This window comes from Oncorhynchus nerka, linkage group LG9b (assembly GCF_034236695.1).
Source record: "Oncorhynchus nerka isolate Pitt River linkage group LG9b, Oner_Uvic_2.0, whole genome shotgun sequence".
NCBI lineage: Eukaryota > Metazoa > Chordata > Actinopteri > Salmoniformes > Salmonidae > Oncorhynchus > Oncorhynchus nerka.
Genome location: NC_088424.1, coordinates 28,597,994 through 28,619,796, shown reverse-complemented (window position 1 = coordinate 28,619,796; position 21,803 = coordinate 28,597,994). Strand labels below are relative to the sequence as shown.

Below are 21,803 nucleotides of genomic sequence, written 5' to 3'. Positions count from 1 at the left end.
TGACATGGTTCTTCTCACTTGTAGTAATAACACAGATTACCTAGCAGTTAGTCAGTGACATGGTTCTTCTCACTTGTAGTAATAACACAGATTACCTAGCAGTTAGTCAGTGACATGGTTCTTCTCACTTGTAGTAATAACACAGATTACCTAGCAGTTAGTCAGTGACATGGTTCTTCTCACTTGTAGTAATAACACAGATTACCTAGCAGTTAGTCAGTGACATGGTTCTTCTCACTTGTAGTAATAACACAGATTACTCAAGTAGTATGATTGTGCACCACTTAATATAAACACAAAACCCACTAGCATGGTCTGCCTATTTTCTGTCATGTCATCCTTGTGGGACCAGCAATATCAATCCAGAGTAATAGATTTTCATTGCAATTTCACTTCTTTCAAGCAGAATCCTGTGCAGAACTAATCAGGGGGGAAACCAGAGACCATTAAATGTCTATGAATAATTCATAAACTGAAGGTGGGAACCTAAGTATCTATCCTGATAAATGTTTCAATATGGAATCTATTGCTCCCGTCACTTGACTGACTGTGTTACACTATCTGTTACGGAGTTACAGCAGGGCGAATCATTGAAGCTTTTGAAAACAAGTATCAGATGAAGGAGTAGTGCAGAGCAATAAATACATGGCTCTGGATGAGGATGAGGATAGATATAGAACATATGCTTCCCTTGACCTCAACTTTGTGGTGAAAAAAACTGCTGTCCTTGAGAAGGAAATAGTTACACTATAACAACATTGTGCTCGAGGGGTATATGTTGCAGTATATATTCAAGGTTCACCTCAGTAGAAAGGCCCCCGGCTCTTCGTCTGTAGAGGTCTAGCCATGAAGCAGGCAGGTGAGCACTGATCCTACCCGTGGCAGAGGAGTTTCCCTGGGCATGGCTGTGGGGGGACGCATGCCCTCCCCTGGAGCTGGTGGCAAAGCCTGGCCTGCGGTGGGCTTGGTGTTGGCTCTGGGCAGTGGCTGACCTGGTGTATGTGCTGCCACAGTTCCAACAGTGGTTACGGAGGGCGTCCGATGGTGGACTCAGGAGCAGTTCCACTCAGATCCAGAATGAGCTGAGTTGAGATCAAAACATAACATTAGTTAGTTTGTGAGGTAGTGGGAACTAAACCATGAGGCTATAAAGGGCCAATGCCAACCAATTATGGCACAACAGTAACAGCCCATACCACTTTAACCGGATGCAATGATGTTTCATATTTACAGAGCTCCCAATCATCGCACAGAAATATTTCCCAGTGCAAAAAGACTGATGACTTGACAGAATAACTCTGGGTGTGATGGTTTTCAAACCAGTTTATGGAAAGGCACAGAGGCAATTTGTTTGACAAGCGCAGAGGGTGAATTTCAGAGAGCAGTTTGTTACAACGCGGTGAAAAGTCTCAACTGCTGCAGGTTGAAGGCACCTGTGGGTCCAAAAATATAAATACCTAACGGCAATTAACGCGTATTCTTCAGTGTCCTTGTTGTTTGTATGCCAAGCGCAAATGTTTCTGCCAAGGTGTTTTGTTGTGTTGCAATTGAAACCTCAGGAGAATTTGTTCTCGTTAGTGCACATTTGTTGACACGATATCACATATCTGTGAAGCTGTATTGGCAAGCTGACTCTGTGATCATTGTTTTAAGGCACCTTTTCAACTCACTTTTCATTCACATTTGAAACTATACATCATCACGTTACGGAAATCTTTTCTCTCTGCATCCAAGAGTATGCTAAAATATATATTTTTTAAACCTTTATTTAAAACACAGCCTTTGCAATGTCTCTCAGTATCGTGGCATTCCATCTGGAGCCTGCCAACTCATTGAGTGATGCATTCCGACGCTCTTTTAGACCTTCTTTAAAAATGAATGTCTACATCTGTCCTAAAATGTGCATCTAAAAAAGGAAATGTTTCATATACTGTATGCAGCCTGGCTGTTTGTCCACGAATGCAGGCCTGCTTCCAGCAGGGGCCCTCGAGAACATACTGACAAATGCAAGCAGTTCACTTCACTGCCAGAATCCCAGTCAGATAGACTGAGCTGAACCTTATGTGCAATTTAAGTTGAGTCAGCGTAACTCACAGGTACAGATATTTCCCCCAAATCACTGCACAGTGTTTCTCAAATAGCACTCCTGGCGCCGACACAATAGCAGTAGAAAGTTAGCGTTGAGTGGAGAGGAGTAGTTTTGCTTAATTTGCTTGGAAGGTGTTGGCTGATAGAGACATCGCCTTGCCTAGGACCTGAAGACAGCAGGTGTCGGCCCTCGAGGAAGAGACCAGCCATTTAACTGACCTGTTACCTTGGTACCGTGACCTGAATCTAAGGGAGATGACCATAGTAGCTCGAGGCTTAAGCTTTAGGGCTCGGTTCAATACGTATCGTAGAAGATCTGTGGTATAGCGTGACAGAAATGTAAAGGCAATGTTACCCATGCTCGCGGAGACTGCATTCACGGTAAATGCTGCATATGTCGGCTCAATCGAAAATGACCTTGAAATGACAATCTGACCACAGATCTGACGTGATACGGATACGCACCGAGCCCTTAGTAGTCTTATGTAACCAGACGAGTGTGCCTCTGGATATGGAGTATACCCCAACATACTGTACATTTACGCCTATCTGTAAAGTCTGGTATGTGAGCTTAAAGCTTTTAGCAAAGACAGCTTTTCCTTGGTTTCAATGCACTAATGACCCAGGCGAAGTTCCCATTATTGTTGATTAGTTGAAATTAACACATAGGTTCAGGAGGAAAAATGAAATCAATCAGATGACAGGATCAATTTACAACTCTGCCTACCCTTCTGCCTACACAGTATATAGACAGTGACATTCCTCACAATGGTGTGCTGCTGATTTCTGCATCCCACCTCCAGCAACGCCCATCTCCCTTCCTTCTTCTCTCTTGGCGGATTCTTCCATAGAGATAATATGAGATGAAAACTACTAGATATTCTCTATGAGTTCTTCTCTACCTCGGTCCTTGATCTGGAGCCAAACCGACGCGAGGCCATATCCAAACCAAAGTAACAACAGTATTTTCCATTTCTCAACCATATGTCCATACCTGCACAGTCATCAGAAAAATGGGATAATAACCAAACGCAGAAATGTGGTTCATGTGGAAAAATCTACTTAAATGAATTGGTGACAAAACAACCATGAGTAGTCCTATGAAACAGTGAGCTGACTCTCCAATTAAATAGTTGAAGTCTATCTCATTGCATTCCATAGCCCTTACCATGAGGTTTCATTATAATAAATAGTGTTTATGTTCTCATCCTGTCTGTGCTCGATTTCTCCTGATAGTTTTTGCATGACAGAAAGAATAAGAAAAACAAGTCAACAGTGCTTGATCGTCGCTCTCCAAAGGCTAACCTCAGAAAGCAACCAATTATTTTCTCAGTATTTACAGAGGATCCGTCAGATTCAAGAGCACCCTAATTAGTGTACTGTTTTCAAATGCTCCTTACAGTAGGCCTATGCATGGCTGTGATTGTGTGTGTGTGTGTGTGTGTGTGTGTGTGTGTGTGTGAGTGTGAGTGTGAGTGAGTGTGAGTGTGAGTGTGAGTGTGTGTGTGTGTGTGTGTGTGTGTGTGTGTGTGTGTGTGTGTGTGTGTGTGTGTATGTGTGGCTTTTGTATATTCTGCTAGTGCCTGAGTCCTTGTCTACTATTTTGCATCATTTGAAAAAGGGACTGTCAAACTGCTCCCCGCATTACCCCCGTAACGTTCTTCATTCTGTCTAGTATATAGGGAGAGGAAGAGATTGCTATTACTTCTTGAAATGTTCAAGTTAACTAATACCTGAGCCACAACCGTATGTGTGCTCAATCTCTCTATACCAGTATGGTCAGTGCTATTACGCTCGCTCTATACCAGATCCATTCAGCAGTGAGAGTGAGGGAGCAGAGGTAAATTAGTGACAGACACATTTATGGACCCGCTTCCTGACCTTCCTGATTGTGATGAATGGTTCTTGGCATGGCATAGCCTACAACTATCAAGTGGATGCCAACTTAAATCCAACCGGAGCATTTCACAAACTGGTGCTGGCCCATTATAGCACTGAATATCCAGGAATGGTTCATTATGACCAAATGGTGTTATGTGAATATACGGTTTATTTATAGCTTCAAAATGTGTTTAAAACTATAACGTTGAACTCATGGACTGTCGGTGCTTGTGTCCATGGCTCTGTTTATGAATTTGAGAGTGTTGGTTACGTTTCCCCAGCCCCATCTCTCAGATTTATACCAAACCAAGTGGCGGGGCTAAAACACAAACTCCAGATTGTGGCTTTAAAGAGGGGTACATTTTATTTAGAGTTCAAGCGTTTACCATCTGGTGGGTTTTATATACTTTTCTCCAGTGAGTTTCTTAATTAAAATGAATAAATTGTCCCATTAACAACACAGGATAATATACTAACATATAAGCCAATGGCTTGAGTGAAGTGAAGCAAATAATCGGACATTGTTGTCTCAATTAACATTAACGCATTCATTTAACTCATAGGTATTCATGCACATAACAGTGCCTCTTATAATAGATAGTTAATTCCCCCTAATTCATTTTAAAAATGAGAATAACATGAAGTACAACATGAAATTCAAGTAGCAGCCATTAGCAGTGTAAAAAACCAGTCCTACATGGGGGGGGGGGGGTTCATGCTGTGAGGATACACAAACATGAAATATGAATAACCTAAGTGCATTGCAGTGAGCATTGGCCTGATAGAAACAACTTTGCACTGTCAGATGACTATTATTAGCCTATTATTTTCTGAAATAGAGGACTGTATCCTCTATTAAATCAGCAAAAGACTTTGAAATGCTAAAGGACATGGTTGTGCACGAAAAGCAATTTGTTTGACAAGTGACAAATTTGTCAAATGGGGGTATACTGTCTGAAGGATGTATAGCACATTACCAGAAATAATGGTCTTATAATAGCCTACATTCAATGTACGTCATAGGGGAAAATAAGAAACTTCTCATTTTAGTTTGAGCTAAATCTGACAGAACTCTAATTCTGTACATTTATACCTCCCAGATGAATTGTGTAATTATGTGGAGTTGTTCCCAAATAGTACTCCTAGACATTTTGCAATTTCATGAATGATTTGAAAATATATATCACAAATGAAGCAATGTACAATCAACAAACAATGCATCAAGACTCTGTATGGCATTTACCTGGCGTCTAATATATAACTGACATACGTGCCCTTTAAGGAAAATTATAAAGTCACAACCTACTTATCTGTAATAAGCAAATAACATCATAACTTGAGTCAATGTGCTGTACGTGCTCTAACTAAACAATGTGCATTTTAACTCATTCCCACATTGATATTACACAATGAATAACACCACTGGGCTGACATTAGCTGAAATCTATCTCTATTTTTGAGTTGCAATACAGAACAAAAGTCATTAAGAAACAAAAATAGCACTATTAGTGTTGTGTGTTTTGAGCTGTGAGAGTTCGTGAGGATTGACTAATTTACTCATCGCTCTGCGCTGCCTGGGCTAGAGGACAAACAATGTTATGTTTGTACAACAGCGACTCTGTAGCAAACAGAGAGACATAACACTCTGAGGTACACTGACTGATAGACTGACTGAAGCATCTACAGTCAGATCTGTTTGTTCATCACACAAACCCTTATACAGTTGAAGTTGAAAGTTTACATACACGTAGGTTGGAGTCATTAAGACTCATTTTTCAACCACTCCACACATTTCTTGTTAACAAACTATAGCTTTGGGAAGTTGGTTAGGACATATACTTTGTGCAAGTAATTTGTAACTTTGACACAAGTAATTTTTCCAACAATTGTTTACAGGCAGATTATTTCACTGATAATTCACTGTGCCACAATTCCAGTGGGTCAGAAGTTTACATACACTAAGTTGACTGTGCCTTTAAAAAGCTTGAAAAATTCCAGAAAATGATGTCATGGCTTTAGAAGCTTGACATCATTTGAGTCAATTGGAGGTGTACCTGTGGATGTATTTCAAGGCCTACCTTCAAACTCAGTGCCTCTGTGCTTGACATCATGGGAAAATCAAAAGAAATCAGCCAAGACCTCAGAAAAACAAATTGTAGACCTCCACAAGTCTGGTTCATCCTTGGGAGCAATTTCCAAATGCCTGAATGTACCACGTTCATCTGTACAAACAATAGTAAGCAAGTATAAACACCATGAGATCACACATCCATCATACCGCTCAGGAAGGAGACGAGTTCTGTCTCCTAGAGATGAACGTACTTTGATGCAAAAAGTGCAAATCAATCCCAGAACAACAGCAAAGGACCTTGTGAAGATGCTGGAGGAAACAGGTACAAAAGTATCTATATCCACAGTAAAAAGAGCCCTATATCGACATAACTTGAAAGGCCGCTCAGCAAGGAAGAAGCCACTGCTCCAAAACCGCCATAAAAAAAACAGACTACGGTTTGCAACTGCACATGGGGACAAAGAACTGTTTGGCCATAATGAACATTGTTATGTTTAGAGGAAAAAAGGGGAGGCTTGCAAGCCGAAGAACACCATCCCAACTGTGAAGTACGGGGGTGGAAGCATCATGGTGTTGGGGTGCTTTGCTACAGGAGGGACTGGTGCACTTCACAAAATAGATGGCATCATGAGGTAGGAAATTATTTGGATATATTGAAGCAACATCTCAAGACATCAGTCAGGAAGTTAAAGCTTGGTCGCAAATGGGTCCTCTAAATGGACAATGACCCCAAGCATACTTCCAATGTTGTAGCAAAATGGCAACAAAAAGAAGGTATTGGACAACAAAAAGAAGGTATTGGTAAAAGGACAACAAAAAGAAGGTATTGGAGTGGCCATCACAAAGCCCTGACCTAAATCATAGAGAGAATTTGTGGGCAGAACTGAAAAAGCGTGTGTGAGAAAGGAGGCCAACAAACCTGACTCAGTTACACCATCAGGAGGAATGGGCCAAAATTCCCCCAACTTATTGTGGGAAGCTTGTGGAAGGCTACCCGAAACGTTTGACCCAAGTTCAACAATTTAAAGGCAATACCTACCAAATACTAATTGAGTGTATGTAAACTTCTGAGCCACTGGGAATGTGATTAAATAAATAAAAGCTGAAATCAATCATTCTCTCTACTATTATTCTGACATTTCACATTATAAAAAATAAAGTGGTGATCCTAACTGACCTAAGTCAGGGACTTTTTAATAGGATTAAATGTCAGGAATTGTGAAAAACTGAGTTTAAATGTATTTGGCTAAGGTGTATGTAAACTTCCGACTTCAACTGTAGCATTCGTTCTCAGTAAAATCCAGTCAACATCTGGGACAATTCATACGGATGGATGGTCGCCCGAATCGGGCCCCCAGAGAAATATGAGGTGTGATAGTCTTCCTCTTTCCCCTGCTCAGCTCTGGAACTGCAGTAAATTGTGATGAAGATGACCAAGGCCACAACCTCACCTTACATTTTACATTTACATTTGAGTTATTTAGCAGATGCTCTCATCCAGAGAGACTTACAGCCTCTCCTTGACATATAGCCTCTCTTTACCCTCTACATTTTTCCTTCAGAGGCAGCAGCCATAGCTAAAGGGCAACATCAGGATCAGTGCTTCTAATTTGACTTTTCACAGTGGAATTGGCTTTCATTCAGGGACCGACTACCGCATTTGGGAACCTGGGGCAACAATCTTTTTTTTACATGTATTTTTGGGGGGGGCAGATTTCCTTTTGTGAAAATAGCTCCCTTTCTGCAATTCAACACATTTGTCATGACGCTAAGATAAAATATTGCAGTTTAAAAGCTCATTTCCTGCAATTCTACACTTTTTTTGCCATGGGTCAGAGAGAAAAATGTGCTGCTTTATTGCTCATCGCATGCTATTGTTCACATTTTGCCATGAGGCTGAGAGAACATTTAGCAGTTTTAATGTTTTATTTATAACTTTCAAAGGCAACATTGATGCACCCAAAAGGCCAAGTTAATATCGTAAACCAACATGTGTGAATCAAATGTTAAAGAGATGATAAGGGTGGTAGTAGTGCCAATAGTTGGCTAATCAAATAATAGTTGTAGTAAGCCTAATAATGGTAATAGCACAGTTTCTAAACCCAGAGGCGCAACATCGCAAGACTTCCGTGAACACTTGTGAAGCAGACTCAGCGTACCAGGCCAGGGTTTGGGGTTTGAGAAGTCAATGAGAGAAGTGAAAAATTCCTCTTCAGTTGTTCATTTTCTCGATTTCTAAAGGGACATACCTACGTAGATTCAAGCCAATATCTAACTGAACATGTTTTTACTCCAACCTCGAAAGTGACAAACTTAAATTTCTGTCAAAAATCTAAGTGCTTTTGATTTGATGGCAGATGCGCAATTCAGCGCGATTCCATGTTTTTGTGCATTAGCTTAGCTAGCCAATGTCACCATGACATCGCCTACAAGCATTTTCAAGGATTTCTACTGGAGAAGCAGTTTCTGCCTATCTTCAAACTGTACTGTCTTTGGTAACATAATTACAAATCAATTGTAGACTGCAAATTGACTGCAAGAATCCCAAACAGATATAATATTTGACAAAAACAGATATACGATCACATACTGTTTTTCTCTCTATTAAATGTGGGAAAACTTTGGAACAGATTTCCAAAATTAAAATCATTTGGAGCTATATTTGCTGGTGTTTTACAGTCTTTTATGTCCAACAATGGGCGGCCACATAAAATCACCCGCGTACCACCAGTTGGGGAACCCTGCTTTATGTTATGTGCATGTGTTAATCTATCATACTCTTTCCAACTTCATGGTATACAATGTGGCACTGTAGGTAGGAGAGAGCTAGTCATAATGTAGGCTGGTTGACATCTTGTCACAGGACCTTATTGGCCAATTTCCCTCAAGCCTGGTTTTCTTGACAAAGACATTCTTAACTTGACCTACAGATCTTTGATTTATGGTATTAGCTGTATGGGGTAGAGGGGGTATAGTCGGAACATAAACATGTCAATGATATGTCAACACCTTTTCATTTAATAGAAACTGGGATCTGACTCAATACATCAACTAGATTGCTACCTTTGACCATTGACCTGCACTGCTCAATACTCCTTTCACAAGAATTTGTAACAATTACAGAATATTGATGATAAAGCCTTGATACAGCCCTAACAGGTGTAGCTGTTAGGCTCATTGAGCTCAGCAAGCAGCTTACCTTGAATACTACTTATGAGAGAGTGACGATCAAACCTAGAGTCTTAACATCCACTTCAAAGCCAATGGATAGTAACAAGATACAGTGGGTATCATAAGTATTCATCCCCTTGGATTTCTTCACATTTAATTATGTTACAAAGTGGGATTAAATCTGATTAAATTGTAATTTTTTGTCAATGATCTACACAATACACTCAAACATTTTCATTTTTTTAATAAAGATTAATGAAAGACACCACTAATATACCTTTATTAAGACAAGTACCCCCCCCCCCACGCTTTTCACACCTGGATTATTTGCCCATTATTCTATTCAAAAATCTTCAAACTCTGTCCAGGTGTTGGGAATCATGGCTAGACAGCCATTTTCAAGTCTTGCCATAGATTGTCAAGCAGATTTAAGTCAAAACTGTAACTTGGCCACTCAGGAACTTTCATTGTCTTCTAGGTAAGCAACTTCAGTGTAGATTTGACTTGTGTTGTAGGTTATTGTCCTGCTGAAAGGTGAATTCCTCTCCCAGTGTCTGTTGTAAAGACTGAAACAGTTTTTCCTCTAGGATTTTGCCTGCGATTAGAGCCATTCCGTTTATTTTTATCTGGCAAAACTACACCGTCTTTGCCGATGTTAAGCATACAAATACCATGATGCAGGCACCACTATTCTTGAAATGAAGGAGGTAGTTACTCAGAGATGTGTTCTGTTGGATTTGCCACAAACATAAGGCTTTGTATTTAGGCCAAAAATGTTATTCATTTCCCGTTTTTTTGCAGTAGTACTTTAGTACCTACAGGATGCATGTTTTGGAATATTTGTATTCTGTATATTTGTCATTTAGGTCATTATTGTGGATGTTGATCCATCCTCAGTTTTCTCCCATCACAGCCAATGAACTCTGTAGCTGTTTTAAAATCAATGGTGACATCCCTGGGCAGTTTCCTTCCTGTCCTGCAGCTCAGTTAAGAAGGACAACTGTATATTTGATGTGTCTGGGTGGTTTAATACATAATCCACAGTATAATTATTAACTTGACCATGCTTAAAGAGATAGTCTGATTTGTTATTGTTACCTATCTACCAATCACTGCCTTTCTTTATACGGCTTTTGAAAAGCTCCCAGGTCTTTGTGGTTGAATCTGTGCTTGAAATTTAACACTTGACTGAGGGACTTACAAATGTTGTATTATGTATGGGGGCAGAGGAAGGGGTAGTCATTTTAAAAATTATGTCAACCCCTATTATTTCACACACATTGAGTCCATGTAACTTTTGTGATTTGTTAAGCCAAATTTGACTCCTGAACTAATTTAGGCTTGCAACATCTATATTACAGTTATTTCATTGTTATTAATTTGTAAATATTTGTAGAATGTTCATTTCACTTTGACATTATGGACTTGTTTTGTGTAGATAAATGACCGAAAAAATCACAATTAATTATATTTCCATCCCACTTTGAAACAACAAAGTGTGAAAGCAATCTGAGGGGTGTGAATACTTCTGATACCCACTGTATCTGACCCCTCAAGTTATTAAGTTGACTTGCCCTGTCTTTATCAAACGTTACTACTGTAAGAAGAGTGGAAATTGTATATATCTATTCTATAACGGATCAGATATATTCCAAAGGGCTATTCAAGTAAATCTAGATAACGTCCTAAAAAGTATTAAAACCAGAATGCAGACGATAGTTGGGTTGCCATGGGACTGGTCATATTATGCCCGGCTGGTTTGATTGCATGCATTCCACATTATTAGGTGCAGAAGACTAACAACCAGCAGGCTATAACCATGTAGAACATTGGAATGGTATTAATACCAACAATAATGTCACTGCAAGAGCATCATTCCCTCATCTACCAGTCTATTTAAAACTGACAATGTCGATATGGGCAGTGTATAGCCTCTGTACTTCAACCTTGCTTTACATCATTGTGGACAGAAAGAGGACTGACACCGCACTTGGCTGGGGGAACTGCGGGTGCCTATACATTTGGACACGTCGGAGCCTCGGAGGCAGTATGAAGGGCTACTGCATGCTGAAACCTGAAGTAATTGCATATTTTACACTTAATATGTCCTTTATCATAATCTGAATGAACTGTTCCCCATTGTGCATTACGCAATGTGAGAGCCAATGATGATATATTGTTAGTCTACTTATTAGATAGATATTAGATGATGGATCATGAGACTATTATACTGAAATTAACCTATATAGTAGCGATAGGCTACAAATGGCGTATGAATAAAAGTGAACGTTTTTCGAGGTATCATAGGCTACAAGATACCACACTACTGTGAATAACCATCATTATCTTACATGTAAATTGCATTGTAGGCTATTATACAACATACAAATTAGTGGTTGACTAGAATGTCTAGCTTACCTGATTTTCTGGTAACAGGTGTGATATAATATTGGTTCCAGTTTGCTCCTCACATCAATCTGTCCTGAAATGTGTTTATTTATTCAGTGATGGCTACAGATTCAAAAGAATCTCTGCAAAATCACGTTTCCTGGCACCGTCGCCCACGATATCCAATACACTGAGGCAATGTGCAAAAACCGTTAAACATCCCACACTTACACGAAAAACGTGTCTTTTTCCATATTAGTCATGCAGAAACAAGACACGACATCCTTTTCGTCGACAGTAGTTTCCAGCATGGCATGGAATACTGTTTCACATGTTTCCTTACTGTGCGCTCTGGTGCCAAAATGACTGGCTGAAAATCACATGCGATTTGTTTCAACTCACGTCAATCGCCTCAGTTATTCGTTTAGGATACTCGCGGAGCTCTTACATCTCTCCCGATGTGAAATTACTTTCACTGTTGAATAAGAGCACCTACTATGTACATAGCCTAAGATACATCCAACCTAAAGGTCTCCGGTGCAAGGAGCGCTTTTAAAGGAAATTATCGGCGAGCACTGCGGTATGGTTTTGTTGAATGGGACCCTGGGCTGCTATCAGCCTGCAGTGAAGGCGAATTGATGCAAAAGCAGATTCAAATGAACCAGTTCCAACATATTTTTCTTCAAAACTGTGATTTTTTAAAGTAGTCTATTGTGCAATATATTAGCTTGGAATACATATCAAGAACATGTATTCCTAACCCGTTATCAGGGCTAGATATGGTCTCCCTCTCAGTATGCCTACCTTCTCTGCTACTCAGAGAAGGTGGGCTATTCAGGATTCAGTGTGTATCTCACAGCAGATCAAGAAACTCACTTGGAGCTCCTCAGTACATTGACAGCTGTTTTCAGTGCCTGGAGATCCTCTACCCTGCAGCCCTTATTGCGTAAGCAACTGTGCAGGTTTTCCAGTTGCAGGTGTCATGCAATCAGAGCTATCTAGGCTGTAGCCATATAGATTACAGTCCAATATCTAGGCCTAGATGATTGCAATAGTGTCTCTGTTTTGTTCTGCACGACACACTGCCCCAACACACTGAACAGGCAGTTAACCCACTGTTCCTAGGCCGTCATTGAAAATAAGAATTTGTTCTTAACTGACTTGCCTAGTTAAATAAAGGTGTTGTTACATAAAACTTGCACTCACCTTTGTAAGTGTATTGTGTTACCATGTAATTTCATTCACCTTTGTAAGTGTATTGTGTTACCATGTAATTTCATTCAGCTTTGTACGTGTATTGTGTTACCATGTAATTGCATTCAGCTTTGTAAGTGTATTGCCATTCTAATTATCAGTTTTATACACACTTGATATAAAGTGGAACCAATTTGAGGATCATAGACCTGAGAGTTAAAATGACCCTTATGTGAATGTGAACGCTATTAATTTTATGCTCCACGTAGCAAGCCTTCCTAGTCATGATGTCATCTCACATGTAAGTGCTTGATCCTCTTTTCACAAATTAGTTCTTGTCATTTCAGGTGATTTTCAAAATGATTTTGATCATATTTATTTATAGAAAATATCACTTTTCTGCCCTGAACATGACCTGATTAGATTGAAGAGGATGCACACCAATATGCTTAAGCATCACATCCCCCTACAGTACAACCTGTGAGTAATGTAACCGGTGTGAAATGGCTAGCTAGTTAGTGGGGTGCGTGTTAATAGTGTTTCAATCGGTGACATCACTCTCTCTGAGACCTTGCCCCGCAAGGGCCTCGATGCTTCATGGGAGGCAGTTGTTGATATGTGCAGAGGGTCCCTGGTTCGAGCCCAGGTAGGGGTGAGGAGAGGGACGGAAGCAATACTGTTACATTGGTGCCGTGACCCGGATCACTGGTTGCTGTGGAAAATAAGTAGGCAAAAGGGGGTTGTGTGTAACCGGTGTGAAATGGCTAGCTAGTTAGCGTGGTGTGCACCAATAGCGTTTCAGTCGGTGACGTCACTTCCTCTGAGACCTTGAAGTAGTTGTTCCCCTTGCTCTGCAAGGGCTGCAGCTTTTGATGCTTCTTGGGAGGCAGTTGTCGATGTGTGCAGAAGGTCCCTGGTTCAAGCCCAGTTAGGGGTGAGGAGAGGGACGGAAGCAATACTGTTACAGTAACACCTGTATATTGGGTATCCATGTTGATGTATATGTTGAAACCTGCAGTTTTGACTTGTGTTTTCTCAATAAAGCTTTGTTTTAAGTGCAGAATAGTTCATCCAAAATCCCTTTGTGAAACATTGTTGCTTTCTTATCTTGTAAAAAGTAGGCAAGTTTACTTTGTGTTTTTGTTGTTGTTGTCGTTTTTTATTTAGAAAAAACTATATATCAGAAAGTACAACAAAACACTCACCAACATTCAAACATGCAAAAATACAAACAAATAAACATATGGAGCCGCACATCCATTTACAGTGTGTTGTCAGACAAATGTTGTTCAAGACAGCTTCATCCAACATGCTGGAACATTAGGTCGGTGACCACATTGATCAAATATTAAGCTATCCAACTAATTATGTATAATATATAATTTAGCCAGTAACAAAGTGAAATTATTTGTCTCCAATTAGGTTTTGAAGATAATATAACTAGTTCACAATTCACTTTAAGTTAGCACCAAAATAAGATAAAACAAATCGAATGAATTTGCCAATCTTAATTCTTATGCTAACTATTAATATTCCTCACTTTGTTTTATTATTTTTGCCAAATAAAGCCATTGCCAAGAGTTAACTGGACACAAGAGGGCGTAGGGTGATACGTTCCCTTCTCCTCCTCAGTCTCAGCAGACTCGGAAGAGGTAAATGTGATTATGTTGTTGAGATTGACCTTGAAAACCAACTGAAGTCAGATTGACATTTTAAGGAAGAATACCTTATTGGATTATTGGAAAGGAAATGTATGACTTTCTGCCTGCATACACACCGACGTCAGAGGACGCTTCCCTGAAAACAATCACATTCAATTACAATGTGAACAGAGTTTGTTTTCACCTTTTACTGCTTGTATTTAGCTACATGTCATTATTGTATTGGGGAAATGGGAAACATATATTTTATAGGCCTAAATCAATAGAAAATCAAACGTGTGTATGCTGTACCACATTGGGATCAATATAATGTAATACCATGCAGATGTTTTTACAATTCTATCCCTTATTAAATTAAATGAGTCCTCCATGTCATTGCACCGTATATCCATTTCCATGCCTTCTGAGCTATGCAACACACAACGCTCATTACCAACAATCTGCACATTCCGATGATTGCACTGGTATGCATCCTTAGATCAGAGCTGTGCTTAGTTACACGCCCAAACACCACCACCACCACCACTAGTCCCCACACCTCCCCACTCCACACACAAAAACACCTGTTTAGTGTTTAGCAAGAGGGTGGGTCTTGACTCCGCCCATTACAAATGTACGTATAAAAAATGTTTTTAATTGGTTTGAAGACCCCTGCTATGTAAATTCGTTTTGTGAAACTCCTCCCATGCACCTGATAGGGAGTATTTACAGCTCTTTACTGCTGCCTGCTGTACTGTTACAACAGCGCTCTCTGCACTACACGATGACACTTCACTGGACTATGCAATAAGGATTTCCGTCTCTGCAGTGATTTGTCGCGCCCTGAGGGGACCGTTATATTTACGAAAAAAGTTTTATACCACATTTTCAGTCCCATTTATTTTTCCAAGATGCCACGCTCGTTTCTTGTCAAGAAACATTTCAACTCATCTAAGAAGCCAAATTATAGCGAGCTGGAAAGCCCTATAGGTAAGCAACAACCTTTTCTAAATTAATCGCTCAACCGATATATGGGTTTCACTGACATGCTACAAAGTTTACAAATTGACTGCGGTCAGGCTATTATCCTGATATGTAGTTTCATTGTATCTCTATGTCAAAGTTAGTGTTACTTTGTAACTTTCTAATCCGTGCAATTCAGTGAGGCGATGTTATTCAGCTCTTTTTGACGGAAATTATAAATGAACATATATAGGCCTATTATTACTGTGAGGTCAAATTACTTTTAGGCACCTAAATGAACGTTTTCTTTATTTCCATTTTCAGTATTTATTTCACCGTATCTCTACAAGGGCCTTCCATTGCCAGTCATCCCTCAACCGGAGATCCTTAGCTCCGTGGTTTACAACCCTATCACCGTATGGACTACGAGCAGCTTGCCGTTATCCCCGCTTTCAAGTGACCTGTCTCCCATCTCTGGATACCCCTCGTCGCTCTCTGACATCTCATCCAAAGACCACAGCGGCTCTGAGAGTCCCAGGAGCGATGAAGACGAGCGGATGCTTACCAAACTAACAGACCCTCATAGAGTGGAGGCAGAGAAATTCCAATGTAGTTTGTGTAAAAAGTCGTATTCTACTTATTCTGGACTGCTGAAGCATAAGCAACTGCACTGTGACGCTCAGACGAGGAAATCATTCAGTTGTAAATACTGTGAAAAGGAGTACGTCAGTCTTGGAGCGCTAAAAATGCACATCAGAACTCACACTTTGCCTTGTGTCTGTAAAATATGTGGCAAAGCTTTCTCAAGACCGTGGTTGCTTCAGGGACACATCAGAACGCACACTGGTGAGTGACTAAAGATTGAGTGCCATACTGTACTGTAGCCTATACTTGGAAATATTGAAGATAGCTGCTTGGTGGGCTATTCCAATTTAGGATAACTGCAATGTATGGGATATATTATTTATGATAATGGGTTTTAACATACTGTACATGTATTTATCATATACATATTGCAAAGTGTATTGCAATGCTGAAATTCCCTATGTGCCTTTCAAAACAGTTATGTGATAAGTGGTAACTCATGTTAAAGAAGGGGTTTTCACACCACTTTACAAGACTTGTTCCATGTTCTGGTTCATACTCTTCACTCAGTAGCCTAAAAGATTCCTACTCCTATGTCAAGCCATATCTCATGCTTGACATAAAGTCAGGGAAGAAGGAATTGGGCTTTCCTCTAGTGATTCCTAACTTTTACAGTGCACTATAAGCGTAACTGTATAAGTCCATGCTCTAGTTAAGTTATTACAGTTGATTATGGAGCAAATTAGTTCATACAGTATTAGGCCTATGTCAGTTTAGTGGAGTGGATAGTTGTGTTTGTTTTGTATATCTTATCTGCCTGTGAATACTGACACATTTCTTCTCCTTTCCCCTCTGACAGGAGAGAAGCCCTTCTCCTGCCCCCATTGCAGTAGGGCTTTTGCGGACAGGTCCAACCTCAGGGCACACCTACAAACCCATTCGGATGTGAAAAAATACCAATGCAAGAACTGTTCCAAAACCTTCTCCAGAATGTCTCTTCTGCACAAGCATGAGGAATCTGGTTGTTGTGTAGTACATTGAGACTGCTGGAATGGGAGACCGCCAGAGACCTCTGGTACTTTTCAGTCCTCAATAACTGTTCAGGGGATATTACATACTGAGGCTTTGTTACCAAATATGCAAGACTTTCTTTGACTGACTGCCTGAATGACAATCCATGTGATTTCAGTGTAAAATCAAATACTCTCTGTCATGTGCTTTTCATTTTAAGCAGTTTTTTTTTCTCCTATTGCAATCAGTGTTGAACTATACAGTATGTTAGTTATACCATGTGCCAGTCTGTCTGTACATTTCATGTACTTTTGGGCAGGGCGCAACTTTGTTTTTAGAAGTGGGGGGGGGCATAATTATCTATATTTTTTATCCAGTCGAATAAACACTCCAAACAGCCTACCCGACTGCTTGGAGGCATCTGCATGGTCCATAAGCACACTGTTGCCTCGTTTTGTATCACATACATGGATCACAAAACTGGGGGGGGGGGGGGGGGGTAAAAATGCATGTCCCCCCGTCCCCAGGGAAAGTTGCGCCCATGCATTTGGGAAGTGGAGAGATATGAAATAATGTGCCTTCTCAAAGATTTTGATGTTCTGACCAATCTCTCTTAGAGGATATGTTTCTGCTTATGTCATATTCTTGTTATTTTCTTAAGAAACCACATAGTTATTCCAAGTGGACATGGTTTATGGAAACAAACGATAGAGACAGAGCAGTGCACAGCCAATGAAATATTAGAAGCCATCATAACTTAGTGAACAAGTGCAAAGATGTATTTTTAGGGTGAAAGTATTACAATTCCTGCACAATCATGACACAGCAACTGTTTTGCTCAAGATAGCAATACTTTTATCAAGTGACTCACTTCGCCTTGGCAATTATGTTGTTTTTCTAAAAAAATATGTTGCATTTATATTTTTATATATTTGAATGTAAGTGTGAATAAGATTATTGTATTTTTGACAGTGTGAATTGTGATACTGAATGAATGATTTGATTATTTTTAAGATGCTTTTAAAAATAAAGGTTCATGAAATGTTTGTAATGCTTGATTTTCTTTTTCTGTACAAAGACTGTGAATAGTTTGTTATCAGGGATCCATCATGGCATGGTGCCATGCACTTGCTGGATATTCTAGAAAATGTGTTATAAAATGTCTTCTTAATTTAACTTCATGAGATTAGTAGTCAAAGAAATATACTAAATCACATGTATCACATCATGTACGATGTCTATACCGTAGATTTTTATCAGTATACAAGTTAAAATATTTGTATTACTTTCTCTGAAACTACAAGCCTGGCATTACTATGGTAACAACCTTTTTGTGGAGTCATAGACAACTTTATATGGTAACTTTCCAACTGCTTCAAAGATAAACATACAACAGCAGAAGTCAGGCTCCTGCTCCAGTCTGCTTTCATGCTTTCATTCCATGGTGGAGGTGTAGAAAGAACGAAGGGTGACTCAACCCAGACTCAAGGCTGGACCTGCTCCTTGTGAACCTGTCCAAACAAACTTGAAATTTAACACATGCTGGCTATATTGATCAACACTCACTTGTTACACCCTTTGAGGGCCCACGGCCCTTCATTTTCCTGCCTGCAGCCAGTTTGACTTTTTAAATGGAAGAGCTGATGTCTTGTGGACAGCTATCTATTGTAATTCTAATTGGCCAATCAACTGGACCCCTCAGGGTTCTGTCTGTCTCTCTGTCTGACCATGTGGTGAATGCTCTCAGCCAGGGTGTTGATTGAATCTGTCTTCCTGCTAATGCATAAACTGATGTCTAATACTGAATGCTTAATTCACAGCAATCACTGCAGAGACACTTGAATAGTTTAATACCCAGATTTGCATTATTGCTTTGACAACCTCCAAGGATTCTGGGATGTGTGCCACCAACGAATTCCTCGGGCTACATCTTTTACAGTCAATCAATCTATCAAATGTATTTATAAAGCCCTTTTACATTAGCAGATGTCATAAAGTGCTATACAGAAACCCAACCTAAACCCCCAAACAGCAAGCAATGCAGATGTAGAAGCATGGTGGCAAGAAAAAACTCCCTAGAAAGGCAGGAACCTAGGAAGAAACCTAGAGAGAAACCAGGCTGAGTAGTACAATACCTAAAATGATACCATTTGCACTGAACTCTCTCTAACAAGCCAGACTTTTTCAGTGTTCTGTAATTCCCAAAAGTTGCTGACCCGAGTGATCTGACTTGACAAACAGACACTTGTGCTCCTTCCTGGGTAATTTTGAAGGGCTGATGAGCTGGTCTTTCCTGTAGGTAGATTCTAAATCCATACATACACTATGAGTCATCATCAAGCTATTCCAGGTGCTATCCTGGGCTCCTCTGATTGGATCAGGTATGAACCAGGTGGCTCTAGGCTTTTACGTCAGACCTCTCTGTGAGAGAAGCAGGTGCAGGCACTGACATACACCACATAATATTATCTTATAGCTATGGGGAATACAGTCCTGATTTCATGTTGAAATATCAGTAGCATAGTGTATATGAGAGAATACGAGGAATATGTCCCCAAGGAATACTAATTAATCAGCTGCTCTTAGGTATACTCGAAATGCCACCATAAGATAAAAGCATGGTTTCTTTCTACTTAATGCACACTGCATTGTACAATGTTGTATTTTCAATGTAATATTTCCATAACTTGCTATCTCCTTCTCTTGTGAAATAGGGCCTACCATTTATTTTTATTACAATGATTATTAATAGCCTGGCTGATTTATCATCTGTGAAAAGGACATGCAATGCTTTTCATCCTGGCATGAATATTTAATGTAGCAGCTGTGGTGGTGGTAGGAGGAGGAGAAGAAGAGGTTTGCAGCATATGGCTATTATGGTAACGTGTGAAATCAAATATTTGTGGGGGGTGGAAACTGTTAATGTCGGTAGTTATCCTGTTGTGTAGGGGAGAGTGGGGTAATCTGAGCCACCCTTGTTGCTAGGAAACCATACACAAAATGAATGATTTGACCAAAGATGTAGGTGGGGTCATCATTTCATGGAGTCTGTGAAAAAAGAAACCACATGGAAAAGGTGGTAAGCAAATTAGGTTAAAAAAATTATTTTCACCAAGTCTATGATTTTATTGTGTTACAGGATTCATGATGAATGTATCTAAACCAAAGTAGATGATTTTAAGATTGTACGATACATCATTTGGGGTCTTCAATTTGAGGTCCTCAACCTAGCATGATAGTGCATCCTTTTATTTTATGTATTTTTATTTAACCTTTATTTAACTAGGAAGGTCAGTTAATTAAGCACAAATTCTTATTTACAATGACGGATTAAAAAAAGGCAAAAGGCCTCCTGCGGGGACGGGGGCTGGGATTAAAAATAAATGAAATTCAAATATAGGACAAACCACACATCACGACAAAAGAGACAACACAACACTACATTAAAAGAGACCTTAGACGACAACATAGCATGGCAGCAACACATGACAACACAGCATGGTAGCAACACAACATGGCAGCAGCACAATGTGGTAGCAGCACAACGTGGTAGCAGCACAAAACATGGTACAAACATTATTGGGTACAGACAACAGCACAAAGAGCAAGAAGGTAGAGACAACAATACATCACGCAAAGCAGCCACAACTGTCAGTAAGAGTGTCCATGATTGAGTCTTTGAATGAAGAGATAAAACTGTCCAGTGTGTTTGTTGCAGCTCATTCCAGTCGCTAGCTGCAGCGAACAGAAAAGAGGAGCGACCCAGGGATGTGTGTGCTTTGGGGACCTTTAACAGAATGTGACTGTCAGAATGGGTGTTGAGGATGAGGGCTACAGTAGATATCTTAGATAGGGGGGAGTGAGGCCTAATAAGAGGGTTTAATAAATAAGCAGCAACCAGTGGGTCTTGCGACCAGTTTACAGAGGAGTATAGAGTGCAGTGACGTGTCCTTTAAGGAGCATTGTTGGCAAATCTGATGGCTGTATGGTAAAGAACATCTAGCAGCTCGAGATCACCCTTACCTGCCGATCTATAAATTACGTCTCCATAATCTAGCACGGGTACGATGGTCATCTGAATCAGGGTTAGTTTGGCAGCTGGGGTGAAAGAGGACCGATTACGATAGAGGAAACCAAGTCTACATTTAACTTTAGCCTGCACCTTTGATATGTGCTGAGAGAAGGACAGTGTACCGTCTACCCATACTCCCAAGTACTTGTATGAGGTGACTACCTCAATCTCTAAACCCTCAGAGGTAGTAATCACACCTGTGGGGAGAGGGGCATTCTTCTTACCAAACCACATGACCTTTGTTTTGGATGTGTTCAAAACCAATTTAAGGTCAGAGAAAGCTTGTTGGACACTAAGAAAGTTTTGTTGTAGAGCGTTTAACACAAAATCTATCTGGGGAGGGGCCAGCTGAGTATAAGACTGTTTCATCTGCATATAAATGCTTGAGAGAGCTTACTGCTGCCTGAGCAATGTTGTTGATGTAAATTGAGAAGAGAGTGGGGCCTAGGATTGAGCCTTGGGGTATATCCTTGGGGACAGGCAGTGGCTGAGACAGCAGATGTTCTGACTTTATACACTGCACTAGTGGAGAGAGGTAGTTAGTAAACCAGGCCAAAGAACCCTCAGTGACACCAATACTACCAATACGCTGCCCACAAGAATGGAATGGTCTACCGTTGTAACGGTTTTCTTGAGTTGAAGGAGAGGCGGACCAAAATGCAGCGTGGTTTCTATTCATGTTTCTTTAATAAAGACTCTACACATGAACAAACTAACAAAACCCTAAACAGCCCTATCT

At 40.1% G+C, this 21,803-nt stretch overlaps 2 protein-coding genes across 3 annotated transcripts in view; one reads left to right on the top strand and one right to left on the bottom strand.

The window, feature by feature from the left end:
- The window catches only part of LOC115114863 (gamma-1-syntrophin-like), a 43,839-nt gene extending 31,675 nt beyond the window's left edge, over window positions 1–12,164 (bottom strand). For both annotated transcript variants that reach the window (XM_065013488.1, XM_065013489.1), the window contains exons 1-2: window positions 11,630–12,164; window positions 803–1,082 (exon numbers count right to left, since the gene is read on the bottom strand). The gene's annotated coding sequence lies outside the window, so the exon portion shown is untranslated. The remainder of the gene's footprint in view (window positions 1–802; window positions 1,083–11,629) is intronic.
- Window positions 12,165–15,191: 3,027 nt separating this feature from the next.
- On the top strand, window positions 15,192–18,038 carry LOC115113974 (zinc finger protein SNAI2-like). Its single transcript, XM_029641906.2, has 3 exons — window positions 15,192–15,423; window positions 15,721–16,242; window positions 16,841–18,038. Exons 1-3 carry the CDS (start codon window positions 15,345–15,347, stop codon window positions 17,020–17,022), a joined length of 783 nt encoding a protein of 260 aa, XP_029497766.1. The 5' UTR covers window positions 15,192–15,344; the 3' UTR covers window positions 17,023–18,038.
- Window positions 18,039–21,803: the final 3,765 nt, after the last annotated feature.

Excerpts from the sequence above, each read along its gene's own strand:
- LOC115113974 (XM_029641906.2), top strand. The coding sequence starts at position 15,345 with ATGCCACGCTCGTTTCTTGTCAAGAAACATTTCAACTCATCTAAGAAG. Across the intron at positions 15,424-15,720 it reads CGAGCTGGAAAGCCCTATAG|TATTTATTTCACCGTATCTC; the intron begins GTAAGCAACAAC and ends TTCCATTTTCAG. Across the intron at positions 16,243-16,840 it reads ACACATCAGAACGCACACTG|GAGAGAAGCCCTTCTCCTGC; the intron begins GTGAGTGACTAA and ends CCCCTCTGACAG.